The 16,510-nt window shown below is 37.7% G+C and overlaps 1 protein-coding gene across 3 annotated transcripts in view; it reads right to left on the minus strand.

Annotated features, from left to right (window-relative positions):
- The window catches only part of LOC309513756 (potassium channel, voltage gated eag related subfamily H, member 7), a 77,656-nt gene that overhangs the window by 6,229 nt on the left and 54,917 nt on the right, over nucleotides 1–16,510 (minus strand). For all 3 annotated transcript variants that reach the window (XM_082189745.1, XM_082189747.1, XM_082189746.1), the window contains 6 exons: nucleotides 10,409–10,834; nucleotides 9,684–10,083; nucleotides 7,273–7,472; nucleotides 5,971–6,214; nucleotides 2,291–2,496; nucleotides 394–502 (listed from right to left, as the gene is read on the minus strand). In XM_082189745.1, the coding sequence (XP_082045871.1) occupies nucleotides 394–502; nucleotides 2,291–2,496; nucleotides 5,971–6,214; nucleotides 7,273–7,472; nucleotides 9,684–10,083; nucleotides 10,409–10,834 (1,585 nt within the window). The remainder of the gene's footprint in view (nucleotides 1–393; nucleotides 503–2,290; nucleotides 2,497–5,970; nucleotides 6,215–7,272; nucleotides 7,473–9,683; nucleotides 10,084–10,408; nucleotides 10,835–16,510) is intronic.

Here is a 16,510-nt window from a genome sequence, read left to right on the forward strand (position 1 = left end):
CTCACAGAATTATACACATGGTTCTCACGGTAACTATCCAGACTGCACCTTGAACAAAGAAAAAAGAGAGTGTGCCAGGAAGAGAGAAAGAGTGAGAGATTTGGCTGGGATAAATAATCCAAACAGCAGGTTATACAGGGACGGGGGATAAAACAGCTCTTGACCATTCAGGTAAAATCTGGCATGTTGCAACCACACAATAACAAACATCTGTCTGTGGCCAACAATCACCATGGCAACAGCTTGAAACCCAGCGGGGAGAGAAAATAAATGGGTGGAAAGAGGAGGGGAGGCAACGGGGGAAGGGAAACAAAGGAGAGACCGAAAAAAGGAGAGAACAATGGAGGAGAGGAAGACAGAAATGTGAGCAGAACATGAGGAGAAGGTCCTGACCTGAGGAGTGGTTCCTCTTAAAGCAGGGTTTAGTCCTGACATCAGGGTCTTCAGTGTCTGAGTCACTCATCCCCGTGTAAAGGTTCCTCTGAGGAGCCGTGGTGGCGCTCTGCCACACACGAGAAATGACATCACATTAGGAAAAGCATTAAACGGCATTTAACTTTATTTACTGCAGTAAAATTAGTATGGAAAAAACAGACTGGTTTTCTTCTGAGGAACCCAAAAGAGGACTTTTCTGAAGAATTGTTTCTTTTCTGAAGGACTATTCTTTAAATATAATGACAGTGAATGGAGACTGGGGCTGTCAAACAACAAAATGACAGAAAAGTGCATCATAAAAGTAAGGAACAGACCAAAACTGATGTCATTATTCTCTGAAAATCAACTCAATGGCTCGAGAAGGAAGATTATTAGAATAACAACATGAATTTTATGTCCATTCATCACAAAAAGGAAGACAATATTTAAAAGCTCCATGACTTTTCCTGTTCATTATTTACTTGATAAGGGTCTTGATAAGACCTATAGAATTTGTTTTACATAGGTTTCATTCATTTACATGACTTTTCATTTTCTTATTTTAAGTTATCTTTTATCTCGTCCTTTTTAAAGCTTGAAAGCTCCAGTGCCGGTGCCAGTATCAATTTAAGACTTCTATTTGTAAATGTTTATGTAAACTATTATGAAGCATGTGAAAACTACTGGCCTAATTCATACTGACATTTAAATTATCCAAGTTGCAGAATAATAATAGAATACTGTTCAGTTTTTTTTCATCAGACATTTTTGTAGTCTACACTACTGTTGACCATTTTCTCTTCATCTCTAATGTCTTCACCTGTACCCCAATGTTTGTGTTTTTCACTGTATGCCCAAATCTACAGTAATATTACACATACGATTAAAGGGATAGTTCACTTTGAAATTAAATTTTGGTATGTTTTAGCTTACCTCAAGGGCATCCAAGATGTAGGTGTCTTTTTTTCCGCAGTAGTTTCAATTGTGATATTTTTAGGTCAAACCGTTCTTGTCTTTCAGTCATATAATGCAGGTCTATGGTCATTATCTCAAAGAGCAAGCACAGAGTCCAAATTAAAACAATTCCCCGTCGTCCAAATTAAACAATTCCCCATCGTAAGTACACATTGATGGCCTAAGACACGAAACGAGCGGTTTGTGTGAGAAAACGAACAGTATTTATATCGTTTTTACCACTTATACACAGCCATGTCCGAGTGATCTGATCTGACGTGTACGCAGACTGGTGCATAGATATATACACTAGATGTCGCCTTAAAGACATTTGTTCCAATGAACTGCCGTAGACAAGGCGACATCTAGTGTGTATATATCTATGCACCAGTCTGCGCACACGTCAGATCAGATCACTTGGACGTGGCTGTGTATAAGCGGTAAAAACGATATAAATACTGTTCGTTTTCTCACACAAACCGCTCGTTTCGTGTCTTAGGCCATCAATGTGTACTTACGATGGGGAATTGTTTAATTTGGACGACGGGGAATTGTTTTAATTTGGACTCTGTGCATGCTCTTTGAGACAGTGACCATAGACCTGCATTATATGACTGACAGACAAGAACGGTTTGACCTAAAAATATCAAAATTGAAACTACTGCGGAAAAAAAGACACCTACATCTTGGATGCCCTTGAGGTAAGCTAAAACATACCAAAAATTAATTTCAAAGTGAACTATCCCTTTAATAAAGTTTTATAAATACTGTGATTTCTGAAGATGTTTTACTTAGTTTCCATAAAGGGTCCAGGTGGACTGCGGAGAGAGCTTTATATAGTGAATGTTAGTGTATTTTTGCATAGTACATACATTTTTTTATTCCAAAACTTAAAGTACATAGTAATAGCTTGCTGCTTTACCTTGGTGTTCTCATCGCGCAGGTTGAAGGTGAGCTCCAGATTGGACAGGAAGTAGTCAGAGAATTCAGGATACATGTCCAGAACCTCCAGAAGATCCTCTCTGTGGATGGTGTGCAGGTCGCAGTAGCTCAGCGCTCGAACATCTGCGTTGGCTTTCCCCGGCTTGGCGTACAGATGAATCATCTCTCCAAAAATATCATTCTTACCTGAGAGGTGGGTGTACAGTGATCAGAGGACAAGAGAGGGAAGAGAAGATTTGAAAGCAATGAGCAATGAAGGAAATGGACAAAGAGTGAGAAGGGGAAAGCAAGTTTCCATATTAGAGTGTGTGATTGTATGTAGGCTAAATTTTACGTGCAAAAAAAGTCTATTTTCTATAGTAGTAGCAATGTATGAAGCTCACACAGAAGTCACTTTAAAACCACATAGCTTTATGTCGATTAATGCGATGAATCCGTGTGACCAATCAGAACCCGTTGCAAAATCTGAACAGGGAAATCTTTCGCCTTCATGCAAAATTTCTGATCGCTTGGATTCATGTTGAAATAACTGGATTTCGAAATAACTTGCGAAATTTTGACCAGCAACTGTAAGCAAATTTCAGCACCTTTTAACTTAATCCTTACTACATACTGAATACATTATGAAGACAGTACTATTTTTATAAGATATTTGCTTATTATTTAATTAAAATACAACAGAATAAAAAAGGTATGACTTTTTCCTCACAATTCGGACTTTAGATCTCTAAAAAAAACCTCAAAATTTAGCCAATTTTCTGTTTGTAACACAATTTTCTCAGATACACCCTTTCATCAATGAAATTAGGCACCTCTTAAGAGATAAAGTCAGAATTGCAAAATGCAAACTCACAATTTTGAGAAAAAAAATCTAAATTCGAGATTTTTTTTTGCAATTAACTTTTTTGTTCCATGGCAGAAATGGGCTTCCATTGATTGCCCCTGCAAGCTTCTTGAGCACATTTCTGCAGTGATACCAGTGTTGTTTTTGGCAGCCCTTTTAGTTTTAGTCACATTTTAGTCACTTATAAACTTTATAGTTTTAGTCAAGTTTTAGTCGACGAAAACATAAAAAGGTTTTAGTCAAGTTTTAGTCGACGAAAACGCAAAAAGGTTTTAGTCAATTTTAGTAAAAAAAAAAAAAGTAGTCTTTAATAAATTAATTTAGGTTAAAAAGTATTGGAAGTGGGCTTAGGTTTGACAGGTTGTAGCAAGTGTTGCAATTCATAAAACAACAGTTAACCTTAAAACCTTTGCATAATAAACTAGACTTTCTCATTGATGGAGATGCAGTGCTGCCAAGCTGTAGGCTACTTCATTGTCGCATTGGGCAGAAACCTTTTATCCCCATATTTCAAGTTATATTTTTTCCATGAATTGATGCTCTTCTAAAATTTCAGCACATTGGCTATTTTCACCGGTAATCACAGTAATAAAGGAATGGTTTACAGTTTAAACAGCAAAAAACTTTGAGCTACTACAACATTACACACAGATAAAGTGGTAACAGTGGAATCACTGTTTTACTCCAAAAAAGCCAGGAATAAAAACATTCTTAATTTGGCAATTGTGGCTTTATTATATAATTAGTTAAATAATAATTTATGTTATAATCTAAGTTATATAATAATTATATATTACTTTGTACCAATTAGCCCTCTAAACTAATGCTCGGACACACTCGGTCTCTCTCGCGCGCAGACACACTCGGTCTCTCTCGTGCACGTTCGGTCTCTCTCGCGCACTGTCGCTCGCTCGCGCAGTTCGTTTCGCTTTTGTCCAGTCCGGCGCCTCATATCGAAGATGTGTGGCGAGTGACTAGCCGCAGGTGTGTTGTTGTTGTGTGGAATCTGATGCGCGGCATGGCGGCAGCCGGGTGGTGGGCGTACCCAAAACAAGGATAGGAAGCGGCAGCATTGCTGATACTTTTTTTTTTTTAGCTCAAAACAGATAGATTTCACGCAAATTAGGCAGAAATGACATGCATTGTGAACGTCAGACTTTTAATCATTTTCGTTCCGTCTCGTCAACGAAAACTCGAAAACGTCTCGTCATGTTTTAGTCACCTTTGAGCCATTTTTAGCTAGTCATCGTCGCGTTATCGTCATAAAAAAAAGGTGCGTCAACGAAATCATTTCGTTATCGTCATCGTTGACGAAAACAACATTGAGTGATACATATCAAAGGTCAGACCTAACAAACAAACGACAGCCACCTGGGCAGTGGCCACCTGCCACCGTATCTAAATCCGGCTCAGGGTCGTGGCTAAAGCCATTGGTGCTGTATATTGCACATTAAGTATTTGAGGTGAGCCTATTAGCAATATGATATTAGAGTAACAGAGCCCAGGCCAGAGCCAGAATTAGTGAGCAGTGATTAAGTGTCCATCTGCAACACTTCCGTAAGACAATAAATTCTTGCTGAGGTAGTGATTCTACAACTGAGACCTAAGAATACAGTACATATGAAGCAGGAGGTAGCTTCTCTCAGCGATTTCGTGCAGTGTACGGCAAGTTTCTGCTGAGTTGCATGAGTATGTTAGTGTGTGTCTCTTTTTCTTCCCCTGGCCTTATTCTGTTAAAGCCAGCTTGCGTAGGAAGAGGGATGGACCATTTAAATTCGGCTTACCCTGCTCCACCTGCCCGCTGCACCGATGTGACTGGAGACTCTAAGCATGTGAGCGCGAGTTTATTAATGTGCCTGTAAATAATGAAACTAGCGCTGTCACTCTGGGCTCTCTGTCACACTAAGTGACACCTTGCAAATCTAATGAACAAGGGAAACATGCACCACACTGCTGCCAATCTCATTCCCGCATCTTCTTATTTAATTACAACCTTTCTCTCCCTCGTTCTCTAATTTTCCCTCAGCTTTCCTCTATTTCAGTCTCTCTCCATCTATAAAAACATGTGAGCTCATCACAGGAGAGATATCCTTGAATGAAGGACAGCACTTTTTTCATTAAGTCTTTATTACCTTGTGAGCCTCTGAGCTGTTTATATTAAATTTAGATGTGTGCAAGTGCCATATATTAAGCCACCCAATTTCCACAGCATTCCAGTAATCTGCTATTTGGACATTGATACTGTACTATACAGTGTGTGTGTGTATATATATTTATATATAGAATATCCAAATAGCAGATTACTTTCATTACTTCCTTTTTTAGAAGGCCAGCCTTTTAGATGTGAAGTTAGCAGCATTTGTAAAGCATTTAACTTCCAAAAGGCAAAATGTTCAACTGGAAGTTAAACGGGACATATTTTTGTCCTTTATGGATTTGACTGGAGGGTGATATATGGTAAACTATGATCTACTACTTTTTTCTTCTTGTGCAGTCTTGGTTCCAGCAGAAAAAGTAATTTCAGAGAGGTTTTGATGAAAGATTATGCACACATTTTTAGAACAATATGAACCAAGGTCATTTATTATGTGGTAGAAAAGCATAATGGTTAAAAAGATCTTTGGCCTGGCAACCAAAGGACAACAGGTTTGACCCTTACAAGGGCTGATGGTGACACCTTGTGAAAGTCATGGAACAAACTCCATTTTAAATATAGATTCTAAGTTAGTGAGATGTCATCACCATGAAGTTTTAGTGGTTTTACTAGCAGGTTTACAGGCTTATAGTGAAGGTTTGTTTAATTGTTCATTGCTCACCCAGGATAGCCACCACTATGTCGTCTCTCAGAATCTCGATGGATCCCCTGGCGAGAAAGTAGAGGGCTGTGAGAACGTCCCCACAATGCACCAGCGTGTCACCTGGTGGGGCATGGGTGGTCTTAAAGCGCATTGCCAGTGCCCGAAGGCATCCTTTGGTCGCTCCGTTGAACGCCTTGCAACTCTGGAGCAAACTTGTATTCAGATGAAGACAGATATCAGCCTGCAGGCACTCTGGAAAGCCCTTCAGTACCTGCAGAGAGGGGAAGAGAGAGAAAAGGACAGAAAGAGTGTTCCCCATGGAGAAGAGAAGGAGGGCAGAATGATTGCCGGTTTTTAAGAGCTTTGCGTTAGAGATCAGATAAAACAATGCTAATATAGCCCTGTCTCCCTCAACTGCAAATACATAAAAGATGAAGCAAAGTAAGAATACATCTGGGACCCTTTGTTTCTGCTGCATTGCATTGCATTGTGTTAGCCTTTAATTTGCTCTTGCTTCATCAAACATGATATATGGCACATTAAGCAGAGGAAAATGCAACTGCCAATTACGTTTTCTCCCAATTTTTCTGATTCATCTATAAAACGCTATGTTCCTTGTTTAAAATTGAATTTGGGATGTCAGCCAGGGAAAAACAATGACTGTCATGGAAATATATTAATCTGCAGTAACTATCTATTTGACTGACTAACTAAATCTGATGCCTAACACAACAGGAAATGTCAATATGACCTAGATCAATCAAAGTGAAACTGATTTAATTGAAGGAAATTAACTGAAATAGAAATGCCTGTGTGCAGGATGAGTCAAAGTACCCATTGCCATTAGTTTTGAGAATAGAGTTTTTGATTTAAAATCAGTCATTAAATGGACCAAACTTTAATTACTTTGATTGGCTATAACATTTAGACTACCCTTACCTCATAAAACGGTATGCATATAACCAGCACTGCTCAAGGTTATGCACAGTTTAAAATCAACTGTATGCTTCTATAAAATATACAGACATTATGGAAACATTTAAGATAAAATGACTGCAGCTTTTTTGATAAAAAGCAAACATTACTCTATACCTCCTGCTCACCAGGGTGTTGAAGTCAGTCCGTTTGAGTGCGTATAAGAAAGAGAATGCATATCAGATCACTGCGTAGACACATGAACACATTTGACATTAATACTGTGTGATTAAGATACATATGTTATAAACACTATATAGCTAACACAGTGACATTAATGCATGTTTTCATTCAATGACAGTAATTCATATTTAGTAAAAAAAAAAAAAAAAGCCTGGTTCGTACCATGTTCATGTCGATGCCATTGGTGTAATTCCACGCATGTTGGAAGTACTCCTCTAATCTTTGTCTCAGCGGGTTCGGGATCTGGTGAAAGCGAATGAATTCCTTGACCCGAAGCATCTGCAGATGGTACCGAGCTGTTCCAGAGTACAGTCGCTGAATTATAGCAGACACATTCCCAAAGATACTAGCATACATCAGAGCTAGAATACAAAGGGAGGAGGGGGGCAAAGGTCAGGATTCAAGTCATTTATAAATTCAAGTAAAGATTTTTTCTTTTTTCAATGTTTTTGAAAGTCTCTTATGCTCACCAAGGCATTTATTTGATCAAAACATTTATACATTAAAACTAATATTGTGAAACATTATCACAATTTAAAATGACTGTTTTCTATTTTTAATATACTTTCAAATGTAATCTACTCCTGTGACAATTCCTGTAATTCCTTCAGAAATCATTCTAATATGCTGATTTGGTGCTAAAGTAAACAAGTTTTTTGTTATTTTCAATGTTGAAAACAGTTCTGCTGCTTAATATTTTTGAGTAAACCATGATACATTTTTTAAAGGATTCTTTGATGAATAAAAATGCAAAAAATTTTGGTTATAATGAATAATAGAAATAGAATATTATATAATGTCTTAATTAAATATTTTTACAATTTAAAATAACTGCTTTCTATTTGAATATATTTTAAAATGCAGTTTATTTCTGTGTTGGCAAATCTGAATTTTCAGCATCATTACTCTAGTCTTCAGTGTCACATGATCAGAAATCATCTCATTAAATTGATCAACAGTGACAGTAAAGACCTTTATAATGTGATAAAAGCAATCAAAGAATCCTGAAAAAAAGTACACTGTTTTCAACATTGATAATAACAATAAATGTTTCTTGAGTTTCTTGAGAAATGATTTCTGAAGGATCATGTGACACTGAAGACTGGAGTAATGATGCTGAACATTCTGTTACAAATGTTACAAATTTGGCAACACAGGACTAAATTGCATTTTAAAATATGTGACCCGTGCTGGCAAAATGAGTTGCAATGAGCAAATTTTCAAAAATGAGTTGTTATTTTCACATTCTCTAATAAAAAACCTTCAAAATGATGTATGATTTGTTGGAATCAAAGTCAGCAAAGTCAATTTTGAGAAAATCACCTAGCAACCATACCTTAAAATCCCTGATAATAACACCAAAGATCTAGAGGAAAAATATATATATATATATTTTTTTTTCACGATACCACAATTGTTTGATTAACATTAATGAAACAGTCAGCCTATATATTAAGACCTGTACCGCACTGATTTGATATAATGATACACATCAGATGTTTTTACCCAACAGTTAACCAAACGTTCACTTAAGACCTAACAGATAATGTTTGTGTGAATACTCGCCAAGACAGATATTTTGTAATTCTGTGTATATGCTATGTGTATATCAGGATCGCGCACTGTCTGAGGCCTTTGTGCTCATGCTTTGGATCTGTAATAATAATATCTGTATAAGTCAGTGCGAGTAAGATCATTTTGTTTACATTAGCATGAGTTTGAAAATCACATTTCATTGGTTCAGACTCATGACATCAAATATTTACAAAGTTGGAATGCAGCGCTTTAAAAAGATATCAAACTTGTGCTGAGGGGAAGTGCCAGTTTTGACGACAAGAAGCGAGCAGAGAAAAACTGAATTTTTTCATGGACAAAGGAAAGGTACTCCTCTCAGAAAACGAACAAATAAAGATACTTTTAGATGTTTGATTGCTTTCTGGAGCATTGGTATCACTAGACAAGGGCTTAATGAACTCATTTTTGTGAAAACCTCAGATTCTATAAAAATTTTACAATTTCACTTGTTTTGCCTGTAGCTTGTAATTTGCGTGTGCGCATTCCAACTAATTTTGCCAGCACGGGTAATTTTTTGGTCTCAATGAGGAAAACAGCATTTTTCAAATCAAATCAACATTGAAAATGTAAAAATGCAGAATGTTTTCTGTGATTGGTAGGTTTCGGGGGTGAACGTGATTTGACCAAGTGCAACATGTTCCTGGATCAACATCTTCTTTGATCCTGGAAGAACGTTTCAATCAACCAATCAGATTTGAGGGACAAGTTTAAAGTTTATGTCATGTTTAGGTTTACAAGCAGGGTTAGAAGCTTCTACATCAGTGTTATTCACCTATCATCTCCCTCTGATTTTAGGGATAAGTTATGGGCAGGTTTAGGGGCAGGGATAGGGATAGGGTTAGGACAAAATTTTTTTAGACAGAAATGTTGTTCCAGGATCAACAAAATATGTTGATCCAGGAACATGTCTTACTTAGCAAAATCACAGTGACCTTTGCGGTACTGGTGATTGTGATGGCATAAGTTAAATTTTAAAGGTGCGACATACTGATACCCACAGCCAATGAGCATGACACAGATGGAGAAGATCTTCTCTGAGTTGGTATTTGGTGACACATTTCCAAACCCCACGCTGGTCAGACTGCTGAATGTGAAATACAGTGCTGTCACATACTTGTCCCTGATCGAGGGGCCAGAGGAGCGGTCACTGACGTTGTACTGCTTGCCGATGGACATGCCCAGATTATCCAACCAGCCAATCGTGTGCGCTAGATAGGGCCTCTCTACATTGCCGATTGCATACCATATGCAAGCCAACCAATGAGCAATCAGCGCAAATATACACATGAGGAGCATGAGGACAGCTGCCCCATACTCTGAGTAACGATCCAGCTTCCGTGCCACACGGACCAATCGGAGAAGTCTGGCAGTCTTCAATAGGCCAATCAGAGTCGTTGTCTGAACGAGAGAGTGCAAACATACTGTAAATTCATGCTTACATAATGTAAATAATGTATTTAGATAAAAATTAAAAAATATTTATTGCAAGAAAGCTAAAACAGCCTGTCATATATTCATATCTCTATCCATATTAAAGCATTAAAGCTCAGCTGTTGGTATATATTATATTTAATACCATTTAAAAAAAAATTGTCACTATGGATTTGTTAAAATCCAAAGCTCAGACTTTAAACAATATGAATAGCATGAAAAAGCCTTCGTTCTTAAAATAACTCTTAAAATAACTCAAACCACACATACATTTGCATATACATATGCTCACCTCTTCTGATCCTGCCTCAAATATGAGCAGGTCAAAGGGTATGGCTGCCACCATGTCTATGAAGAACCACCCCTTGAAGTAATGCACAGCTATCTTAGCTGGATGGCTGACCACCTCCTCGTTTGCATTGACGTACGTAGTCCGGAAATTGATAAGAATGTCTACAATAAACATAATGTCCACTATGAGGTCCACCACGTTGAGAGGACTGCAGGAATAACCACACTCACGTCTCCTCTCCTCCTCCAGGTCATTGAGCAGGAAGGCTGCACTGTAGGGCGTGAAAATAGCAGTGTAGATGACTAGCAGCAGAATCAGCCAATCCCAGACTGCCTTAAAGGGGCTGTAGTGTAGAATGGTGAACTTGTTGATGCCTGGTGTCTGAAGCTTATACTCTGGAAGCACGTCGGCACCTAGCGATAACACCTGAAGCATAGAGATGTGGTTACTATGAAACAATAGTGCTTTTATATTTTGCAACGACTAGCAACAATATCAAAAGCTGCTAAATCAGAGCCTGTAAACAACACAGTGACTCATGTATGAAATGTACACATTATATAGTGTCGAATGTGACGACTATTTCTCTTGAAGGGATAGTTCACTTTGAAATTAAATTTTGGTATGTTTTAGCTTACCTCAAGGGCATCCAAGATGTAGGTGTCTTTTTTTCCGCAGTAGTTTAAATTTTGATATTTTTAGGTCAAACCGTTCTTGTCTGTCAGTCATGTAATGCAGGTCTATGGTCACCGCCTCAAAGAGCATGCACAGAGTCCAAATTAAAACAATTCCCCGTCGTCCAAATTAAACAATTCCCCATCGTAAGTACACATTGATGGCCTAAAACATCGTGTGAGAAACTAACAGTATTTATATCGTTTTTACCTCTTGAACACAGCCACGTCCAAGTGATCTGAGAGCGCGGGCGGGTATAGATATATACACTAGATGTCGCCTTGGCTATGGTTTCGTTTTAATGAACTGCCGTAGCCAAGGCGACTTCTATTGTATATATCTAACGATATAAATACTGTTCGTTTTCTCACACAAACCGCTCGTTTCGTGTCTTAGGCCATCAATGTGTACTTACGATGGGGAATTGTTTAATTTGGACGACGGGGAATTGTTTTAATTTGGACTCTGTGCATGCTCTTTGAGACAGTGACCATCGACCTGCATTATATGACTGACAGACAAGAAGGGTTTGACCTAAAAATATCAAAATTGAAAAAAGACACCTACATCTTGGATGCCCTTGAGGTAAGCTAAAACATACCAAAAAAATTTTTCAAAGTGAACTATCCCTTTAATTGGATTCAGTTATAGTTTTCATGATGTTAATAATAAAACTTTTTTTAAATTAGAAATTAGATTATTAGTATGGCAATTGGTCATGTTTATGGATTTTAGAATGTCTTAAAATTTGGTATAGCATACTTTTACTAAAATGACAACATGCACCCGAGCTGAGGTTCATACAGTTTATGCAAATCCTGATGAGGATGATTTGAAAATGATCCAAAGAGCAACTTGTTATTCAGTTTAAGCCAGTTTTTTTGTGCCTATTTGTGGGCATATTAGTAATATGCGCCTATAGGTGGGTGCACAACACAAGTACACTCTGCTTATTACACACACAGGGATGCGCAGCAGCACACAAACATGCCAAATATGAAATATAAAAGGATTACAATGTAAAATATTAATATTGTTTACATAAAGATATGGTGGAATCCGGCTTGTCCCATAGATGGTCAGCTTGTGCGCTTTAACCTCGCGCACGAGCAGATCCGTTTCCTCGCAAGAGAAGCGTTCAGTCTTTCCGCTTGCAAATTCCGCCATGTAAATAGCAACCCGACATGGTGCAAGCGCAACTGGCTTTTAAAGGGAATGGAAATGACACTCTGATTGGTTTATTGCACGCTACGCCCAAAACACACCCATTATTCATTAAGAGAATAGGGACAACCGTTTTAGACCATGCGCTGGGCGCGCCAACCATTTTTACCATCGTTAAACTAGCAAAAGTGGATTCGGACACACCCTAAGTGCACTTGAGCAGTACGCTTTAGACCATGCGCTTAGATAATTAAAATAGGGCCCTTAGGATTAAATGCACAGTTTTTGCTAATGTACCTTTAAGAATATAATATGTAAATTAGTTATAATTTCTGTACCAGCACAGATCATACTGTAGTTCAAGGCAGGCCATGTTCCTGAACGATAAATAGCCATTGATGCATAAACTTGGGTGGTTTTATGTTAATCACATTCAGGTGCCAAAATCATGAACATTTCTGATCAAAACATTTTTGCAGCTTCTTTTCAAGAAATAATCTATTTGGATTGATGAGGAAGTTTTGCAATGTGAGTATGTCTACTAGTACACTGACCTCCTTTCTTCCGAAAGATCATGATACTGTGTCTACTTTCTAGAAATTTGGGGGAAAGAGAAATTGAAGAAAGAGAGAGTAATACATCATTGCTTATGATGCAAATTTCATGATCCAGCTTTTAGATGGCAATGTAAAAAGCAGAGAGAAGGCCACATGGTGACAGGTCACGGCTGATGCAGCCATAAGTTAATAACGGACCACAGCACACCATCCCAGCCAGAGAAAAAATTACAAACAGAAAGGCTGTTATGTCCTTCCCATCAGGGAACCAGGCTGAACGGAAAGGACCAGCCTGGGTGTTCAGTAAGCAAATTAATGCATATTATTATACAGTATATACCAGATTATATTACAGAAGCATACAGAAATACCCTGGGTGCCTATTATTACAAATGAGTCAACAGCTGCTTAAGTTTGTACAGCAATCTATGACAGCATGCGTGTGGGACATACTAGGACAGTCTCAATGTCACAGAGGCAATTCTCCTCTCCACTCCTCCACTGACACAGAGAGGATGAGAGATAATTTCCTCTTGCTTTCTGTTTCAGTAATTGCCAAGCCTTCATCTAGCCTTTGTGTGTATTTGTGTCATGGAGGGTTCTCTCACTTCTCACGCACGCACGCACTTGCTGAATAATGTAGGTTTCTGCTGGGAAGCCCATGGGGTGCGGCACTAGGTCACACAGGAGGAAATGTTAATACAATTTAAATGAACCATTTTCTTTTTATTATAATATATTTTAAAATGTAATTTATTCCTGTGATGGCGAAGCTGAATTTTTAGCAGCAATTACTCCAGTCTTTAGTATCACATGATCCTTAATATTTGTGTAAACCATTAAACCTTTTTTCCAGGAATATATGATAAATAGAAAGTTCAAAGGAAGAACATTTATATAAAATAGAACTTTTTTGTAATATTATATATATGTCTTTACTGTCACTTATCTACAGACCCCAAAAACATTTTTATTTTATTTTTAATTTAGTGCTCACTCAAAATGGGTAAAAACGTTCAAAATAATAGTGCAGGTCACAAAAGTTCTGTATTGACCAAGTCCGTCATAATTAGTATAGAATAACTGGAGCTGGCTGTAAACTATGTGTTCACCTAATTACTGTATCAGCCAGCATCCCTGTGTATCCGTAAGCATGTCTGTGTGTCACTTGATAAGTTGTGTCCTGCCAGAATGACGTTGTCCCTGCAGTGGATAAATGATTGGGATTTAATTATTAATCAATAATGCAGTGTGGTAATCAAACTCTTGCTTTTAGTGTCCTCTGTATGCTTACTTACAAATCCACCTTTTCAGCGTGTACACAAGTTCTGTTTATATTTGAGATACTGTGGATAGCGTGGTTATTTTTATTCTAATATGAATGTGTTAAAAACACAAGGTTGAATGTGAATATGAGTGACTCATGAGGAACTTTTTCAGTTTAATATCCTGAGGATTTTTCAATACTATTAAGAAGAGTATAAAGAGATATTATTAAAAAGGGGTCAATCAGAAAGAGTGAAATCACAGTTGGCATAAAGGTTGAGGGTGCGTGGGAGGCTGAGTTTCAGGATTAGATGCCAAGACCCAGTTTAATTAGAGTCCAACTCTTCAACCAGCACGACTCAAAGGATGAAAAAGACGAAAACAAGCCATCTGTGTGTGTACAGTAACTGGCCATCTGGTTAGTTATGGGCAACAAGTCTATAATGTGGCAAACAAACAAAAACAGCACCACTGACAGAAATAGACAGACGAGGAGGGAGATTGATACAAACTGAGACAATATTTTGCATATATGTGTTAAGTCATTAATGGTGCATCTATGCATATACTGTACACTTTCAACCCTACTATGCTTTGTACTATAATAATATAGTTTTATTTACTTCATGTTTCATTATTAGTTCCTACTACTTATTCCAGACATGAAGTGTACAGGGTATACTATGTGGTTATATAATACATGTATGTTAAATAAGGTTCTTTTTTCTAACTTCACTTTCCTAACTAATCACCTTAGGCGTGACCAACTATGGTCCAACTCCTGTGACACCACGTCTGTCTCTGACAGAAAGGTCCCCACATTTATCACTCAGGTTGACCCCAATGGGCTTTATGCACAGCTGCACTACTTCCTGAACTTCAGCCAGCTCTTTGTTTCCTGTCTGCCATTATTGGACAAACTGATTAATCCAGGTGTGCCTGACCTCAGTAACAATAATCAGACACACCTGGATCAATCAGTTTGTCCAATAATGGCAGACAGGAAACAAAGAGCTGGCTGAAGTTCAGGAAGTAGTGCAGCTGTGCATAAAGCCCATTGAAATCATTCACGCTTTCTTCCTATGAGGGACTAGAAGCTCTCTCAGCACATCCAAATTTTTGTTGATTTCGCTCAACTGTTCATCAGGCGGACCATCAATGGATTCCGCCACTGAACGGGATATCAGTTGGATTTTTTATTTTTTTATTTTTAACAATATAATATAAAAAAAACTTTTTTTTTAGAACCACAGCATTACATACAATACAGTATGGCACTGGGTTTTAACATGTTAGTCCATCATGTTCCCACAATATTGACAATTCTTCAAAACTTAATTATATCGTACACATTATACAGAGAATGAAAACAAATACACCTAGTACAGGGGGAGAAAAATAAAATAAAAAATAATATTAATAATAATAATTGAGAAAGGCAGAGATGAACACAGGGTGGATATGACAGTAGAACTCATGAGTATTAAAGGCATAACAGGAGCCCACCTCTTTAAGAAAACCATTTTCTGAAGTCGTAATGCAAATGTGATTTGTTCCATTTCGTACAACTCCCATACTTTTTGAATCCAAGCGTTGTATGATGGAGGGTCAAATTTTAACCATCTGCATGTAATACACTTGATGGCTGCAGCGAGTAAAATTTGTTGTAAATATATATTTAGCTCTACCCTCAAGGCCCTCTGGACGCACACCTAGAAGGGCTATTATGGGGTCTTCTGGGATTTCATAATGGAAGAGTAATTTCTTAATTTTGGACATGACCACAAAATATGGGTGTGGTTACCAACATGCTGGCCACAATTTCTCCAGCACTTGTCTGAGCAGGATGGATTCCATTTTGCAATTATCTGTGGAGTTAGAAAAAATCTGGTTATTATCTTCCATTTGAATTCCCTCAAGACATTAGAGTTGGTCACGAGATGTACAACGAGATGTAGATGTCTCCACAAGCTTCCTCCCAAGTTTCAAGAGGGACTGTTTCATTAATTTCGGCCTCCCTTTTTTCCTTGATCTGTATGTAATGTGTTATTTGAATTCTTAGAAAAAAATAACAGATATTCTTTAGAAATAATTTCTTGAACGCATGTCCAATTTGTATTTCTTTACAATAAACTTCTATTGGGGAGGGTTTTTTTAATAATTTCTAGTTCCTTATGCGTTGTGAGGAAATGTCTCAGTTGTAAATATCTAAAAAATTCAGACCTTGGGAGTGTAAATTCATTTCTTATTTGTTCAAATGATTTAAGTGTGTCATTATGAAATAATTGGTGCAGATAATCAAGTCCATATTGTGACCACTTTTGAAACCCACGTCTGTACGAGATGGTGCAAAGTCATTAAGATAGCCAATGCTTGCTGCAGATGAGATTTTCTTAGACAAACCAAATGATCTTTGTATAGTTCTCCAAATGTTTTAAGT

This window comes from Leuciscus leuciscus (assembly GCF_965113295.1).
Source record: "Leuciscus leuciscus genome assembly, chromosome: 14".
In the NCBI taxonomy this organism is placed as follows: Eukaryota; Metazoa; Chordata; class Actinopteri; order Cypriniformes; family Leuciscidae; genus Leuciscus; species Leuciscus leuciscus.